The following is a 6,000-nucleotide window of genomic DNA, read 5'->3' as shown; positions in this document are numbered from 1 at the left end:
GAGAAACCGCTGCCGCCGCCGCCCGCCCGGCCCCGCAGCCCCGGGCGGTCCATGGGGCGGGCGCGGCGTCGCTGCGGGCCCGGGCAGCCCTGGGGGGCAGCCGCTTAGGCGCTGTGCTCTTGTCCCCGCAGGTCGCAGCCAGGGCGGCCGGGCGCGCCCGGCCCCGGCCCCGGCCCCGGCCCCGGCCCCGGCCCCGGCCCCGGGAGCGCCCGCCGCGGTCCCCGCCTCCATGGACGCCTTCAAGGGGGGCATGAGCCTGGAGCGGCTGCCGGAGGGGCTCCGGCCGCCGCCGCCGCCGCACGACATGGGGCCGGCCTTCCACCTGGCCCGCGCCGCCGACCCCCGCGAGCCGCTCGAGAACTCCGCCAGCGAGTCGTCCGACACGGAGCTGCCAGGTAAGCGCGGCTCGGCCCGGCGCGGGGCGGGGAGCGGGGCCTGGCGCCCGCGCCGCACGCTCAGGTTGCCCGAGCCCCGCGAGCTCCGGGACCTCTTCTCCCGGCCTCCGTCGGACCGGGAGCGCGGAAATCTGCGCGCTTGATGAGACGGAATTCCGTGCTCTGCTCCCAGCCGGTGCCCACGCGCCCAGACCCCGGCAGATGCAGGCACCGACCACGGGAGGGTCGGCCCGACAGCCCCTCTTGATCGGGAGCAGACGGAGCCGGAAGAAAAAGAATTCGGTTTGCGCAACGAGTGCCCAGGGGGCCGCTCAGACCGCAGGACAGTAGGTGGAGAGAGGAACGGGGCGGCGGGCGAGAGACGCTGCGCAGGGAGACGGGGTCACACACCCCGACAGGCGGTGGGCACGGATGGAGAGGGAGAAATCCAAGAGAAGGGGTGGCGGGAAAAGTCACAGAAACAGACTGCGGGGAAGGGGGGACCACCTCAAGTAGAAAAAAAGAGGGCAGCGAGGGCGAGCGGGCCAAGAGGTGCGGCTCAGCTGGCGGGCAGGCCCCCCTCGTGGAGGGACCCGGGAGCCGCCAGGCCGCCCGGCCAGGGCCCGGCTCGGCTGGGGCGCGTCTCCCTCCGCGCCGCCGTTTTGCCCCCCGAACTCAGGCTGCTCCCCCGCAAGCTGGCCGCGAGCGGGGCCGGCGGGTGGGCGGTGCGGGCGGTGGCGCGGCGGATCCTCGGCCGCTCGCGCCCCCGGGTCTCCCGCTCGGATCCCGCGCTCCCCGTCCCGCCGGGCGCCCTGTTCCCCGGGTCGTGGGCGCCTCCGCTGTGCTTTTTTCTTAATCCACCGCTGAGTGTTTCTCTACGCGTTTTTAATCTCTATTTGTTTCTGTTTTGCATCTCTAAGTGACTTTCTCTGAGAGGTTCTGTTTGCTTGGCTAAGAAAAGCAATCCACGCTGGACTGTACTTTTGTTTTCAAAAGTTTGAAGCGTGGCCTTTGGTTGGTTTTTACTTTTTAAAATCTGGAGAAATATACAGCGAGCGATTGCTTTTTAAAACCAACTCCGTGAGGATATATTAAATTTTTTAACTGTGTTTTTCGATATAGAAAGAATCACTACGCGAGGCATATTTCTCTGGAATTTAAAACATCCACATGCAGCATTATTCTTGGAGATTTTTAAAAGTCAATCCAAAATGGCGCGTTTCTCCGGGATTTTTTTTTTCAAAATCCATTTGCAGCAGTGTTAGTTTGGTAATTTATCTAACTATAGTGTTGTATTTCCCTGCGACTTAAAGACTATCCCTAGAAGGGCATTATTAGGAAGGGGCTAAAAAAAATCTATCTACAACAGTACATTAAGTTGTTGTTTTTTTTTATCCCGGAGAAATAAATGCCCGCGTCTGCCTGGAGTTTATACGCGTACAGCACTGTATTTAGTTAGGGGTCTGTTTGCACGGAGGTTTCTTGCTTCTTAATTTGCATTTGCTCTGTGTTCCTACCTGCCTATTTTTAATAGTTTGTGAGCCTTTCCATGGTGTTGGGATAGAATTGAGTTTATCTGGGCTTCTGTATTTTGTTTTTAATTTTTTTGTTTGTTTGTTTCAATGTGTCTATGACTGAATGTGTTTTGTGTACCCTGAGAGAGCGAGAGGCTAGAGCCCCAGGTCACCTAGACAGAGTGTGTGGGTCTGGGCTGCCGCCTGAGGGCTTTTCTGGGCCTCTGGACTTGAGGCCTGGAGCTAAGGCTGAGAACACAGCTGTGTTGTGCCTGCCCAATGTGGCTCCCACACAGCCCTGGGGAGAAGAAAGTAGAGGGGCTGCAGGTTACCGCCTGGCTCCTGCTCCACCGACCCACTGGCTTCAGGCTAGCCAGATTTGATATCAGTTCAGAAGAGCAGAGACACCCCCAGATTTAAATGCCTAAAAGCCCTCAAAATTTCATACATTTGCGGGCGACATAGGCAGTAGGGCTTGAGCCTGAGCCGAGCTGCAAGGGCAGGCCCTGCCCAGTGGGGAACCTAGGCCGGAGCCTCGGGTTCCCTGGCTCTTCGGGGCCGTCCGACCAAAGGTGACTAGTGAGGATCAGGCACCCGACAGGCTCTTTCCAGCGGGAACAAAACTAGGGCTCCTGGCGGGAGGAAGGGCCGCCAGCGCTGATGGCTGGCGCTTCGGTGGAGCCGGGACGGGGTGCGAAAGGGCATAAACCCAAGGTGACTAGGGCCTGTCCTGCCCGATTCAGAGAAGGAGCGCGGCGGGGAAGTCAAGGGGCCGGAGGACAGCGGTGCGGGAGGCGCAGGCTGCGGTGGCGCGGAGGACCCCGCCAAGAAAAAGAAGCAACGGCGGCAACGCACGCACTTCACAAGCCAGCAGTTGCAAGAGCTGGAGGCCACGTTCCAGAGGAACCGCTACCCCGACATGAGCATGCGGGAGGAGATCGCTGTGTGGACCAACCTCACGGAGCCGCGCGTGAGGGTGAGCCCAGCGTGCGCGCCCAAGGGGACCCGTGCGGACCGCTCCTGGCCGGCTCTGCCGCAGCCCTCCAAAAGCTTTAGACCGGCGCTCAGACTTTGTCTCCGTCCCACCACTCTCCACCGGAGAGGAGGATTCAGCTTTAGGCCCGGGTGTTCCGGGTGTTCCGGCGGCTCCTGCTGTGCCCTTTGGTGGTTAGAGCCTTCGGCGGCTGTCGCCTGGCCTATCCTAGTGACCCTCAGGCTCTACTGCAGCCTCACCCCAAGATCTGTGGCCCCATGGGAATTTCCCCTGCCCTGCAGGGCCCAGACCCCATGCGGATGTTAACACCCTAGACTGCACGGAGGATTCCCCGCCAAGGGGGCCCTCGGAGCTGCGGGCCGCCTTCCCCCAAAAACGAAAGGGAAAGGCAGGTCTTGCCTGGCAACCTGGCAGAGGCCTGAAGGGTACCTAGGCTTGCAGGTCTCAGAACCTCCTGGGGCAGTGGTCCCAATCATAGCCTGCTTCTGCAGAAGCTCAGCACAGTCCCCACCTGACTGGTCTCCAGCCAGTCAGCCAGTGAGTAGCTGGACCCTTTCCCTGTTGCCCTTTCCTATAGGGCTGGGGTCAGGTGAAGGAGGAGCAGCTCTGGTGGAAGAGTGACCCTCAGGTCCAGTCCCTTTGGAGATGTAAGATCTCTGACCCGTGGTCAGACTGCACCCTCCCTCTCCTTGCTCTTTTTGGTTTCCAGTAAAAGCAAGAGAATAGAGGTTCTCTTGCCAGAGCCACAAGAGTATCATTTCTTCTCTGAGTGCGCAAATATTTAAACAGATAACTGGGAGGACGTCCCAAGCCAGCCCAAAGTGCTACCTGGCCTACTGACTCCCTGCTATAACCCCAGTTCTTGCCCCCTCCCATCAGGCTGGCCAGCCCAGTGGGACACGAGTGAAGACAGCACTCAGTAATCCTGTACTCACTAATCCTGCCCGGGTTTATGGTGGTAGGGGTGGTGTGGGGGTGGAATCAGGCAATGTCAGTGCGGGGAGGATTGGTAAAGGCTGAGATGCAGGGGTCCTGCAGGCTAGCTCAGGAAACTCAGCCCAGGGCTGGAGGAGGGCCACGGAAGATAGAGGGCACACAGTATGAGAATGGGAGGATGGGCAGGGACCAGGAGTGGGCAAAGAACAGGTTCTTACTAAATTTTGTGGGAGAAAGCGGAGGGGGGATTAGAGAGAAACTACTAAGAACTGAAAGGAAATTAAATATTTGCAGAGAAACGTATTTGGCATATATGGAGGTGGCAGGAAAGAAATTAAATAAGGGAGGGCGAAAGGATCAAATATTTGAGAAAAATAAAGAATTACCTATTTAAGAGAAACGGTGATGGTCAGATATTTGGGAAGACGGGGAAAACTAAATATTTGGGGAAGAATCAAAAGGATCAAAAGTGAGGGATAACGGAGAAAGGGGACTGGAGGGAAAAGAAAGCAGTTCAGATAGCGGGGTGGACCAAAAGAAAATAAACATCTGGGGCAAAAATGAGAATATCAAAGATTCCCAATTAAGATGGATACAGACTATTCGAGGAATGAAAAGGTAGATGAAGAATGAAAGGAGTCAGGAGAGCCTGTGTTTCAGGGAAGAAAAATACCTTTTGTATTAGAGGGAGAAGAAGAAGAATGGAATATTTAGGAGATAGACCGGGATCCCTTTAGGGGAGAAGGCCGGAGCCGGAAGAAAGCAAACGAATATTTGCTAAAATAAAAGAGGATCGATCCGTATTAGGAGAAGACATAAGATTTAACTCTGGGGAGAGGATATAGATCAGAAAAGGGGATAGACGAAAACTTTTCTGGGTACAGGAAAGGAACCCTTAACAGGAGCGCAGCGGCAGGGGCGGAAATCACGAAGAAAAGAGACGAAATTCGAAATCCGGAGCGAAGGCGGCGGCGGCGGCGGAGGGCTCGGGGTGGAGGGGGTGGAGGGGGTGGAGGGGGTGGGGGTGGGGGGGTGGAGGGACCTTCCCGCCCTCGGCAGCCCTGACCTTCGTCCTGCACCCTCCCCCCAGGTCTGGTTCAAGAACCGGCGAGCCAAGTGGCGGAAGCGGGAGCGCAACCAGCAGCTGGACCTGTGCAAGGGCGGCTACGTGCCGCAGTTCAGCGGCCTGGTGCAGCCCTACGAGGACGTGTACGCCGCCGGCTACTCCTACAACAACTGGGCCGCCAAGAGCTTGGCGCCGGCGCCGCTCTCCACCAAGAGCTTCACCTTCTTCAACTCCATGAGCCCGCTGTCGTCGCAGTCCATGTTCTCGGCGCCCAGCTCCATCTCCTCCATGACCATGCCGTCGAGCATGGGCCCGGGCGCCGTGCCCGGCATGCCCAACTCGGGCCTCAACAACATCAACAACCTCACCGGCTCCTCGCTCAACTCGGCCATGTCGCCGGGCGCCTGCCCCTACGGCACGCCCGCCTCGCCCTACAGCGTCTACCGGGACACGTGCAACTCGAGCCTGGCCAGCCTGCGGCTCAAGTCCAAGCAGCACTCGTCGTTCGGCTACGGCGGCCTGCAGGGCCCGGCCTCGGGCCTCAACGCGTGCCAGTACAACAGCTGACCGCCCCGCCAGGCCCCGCGGGCTCCGCGGCCGGCTCGGCGCCCGGGCGGGGCGGGGCGGGGCGGCGCGGAGGACCTGCAGCCGCGCCCGCGCCCCCCGCGCCCCCCGCGCCCGCGCCCCCCGCGCCCGCGCCGCCCTCTCCTCCCCACCTCCCCACCTCCGGGCTGGTTGTGTGTTTGCTTTTCCGGACCCCACTCTGCCCTCCCAAACGGGACGAAACAAACAAAAAGACGTCGGAGAAAAGTGCTGCGGAAAAAAAAAAAACAAAAAAAACAAAAACAAAAAAAACAAAACGGATGAGTTGCAATTTCCCTCGGGATGGCGCGGGTGGTGTGCGTGTTCGCTCCCTCGGGCCCGGCGGGCGGTTGCGCGGAGGGGACGCGGCGCGGGAGGCCGGCGGTCCGGGGAGGACGCCCTGGCAGCCCGCGTTCCCGCCGCGCTGGCCCCGGAGCGCGCGGCCGCGCCTGCGAACTGGACGTGCGGAGCCCGGGCGGGCCGGCCCCCGCCCCGGCGGAACCGGGGCGCCCCCTCCAAGCTGGGCCCGGCCGA

At 60.2% G+C, this 6,000-nt stretch overlaps 1 protein-coding gene across 1 annotated transcript; it reads left to right on the top strand.

Annotated features, from left to right (window-relative positions):
* Window positions 1-204: 204 nt before the first annotated feature.
* On the top strand, window positions 205-5,503 carry PITX1 (paired like homeodomain 1). The gene is made up of 3 exons (XM_072841066.1): window positions 205-395; window positions 2,632-2,864; window positions 4,909-5,503. Exons 1-3 carry the CDS (start codon window positions 230-232, stop codon window positions 5,449-5,451), a joined length of 942 nt encoding a protein of 313 aa, XP_072697167.1. The 5' UTR covers window positions 205-229; the 3' UTR covers window positions 5,452-5,503.
* Window positions 5,504-6,000: the final 497 nt, after the last annotated feature.

Source organism: Canis lupus, chromosome 10 (assembly GCF_048164855.1).
Source record: "Canis lupus baileyi chromosome 10, mCanLup2.hap1, whole genome shotgun sequence".
In the NCBI taxonomy this organism is placed as follows: Eukaryota; Metazoa; Chordata; class Mammalia; order Carnivora; family Canidae; genus Canis; species Canis lupus.
The sequence above is the reverse complement of the archived record's forward strand: the minus strand, read 5'-3'. Positions and strand labels throughout refer to the sequence as shown.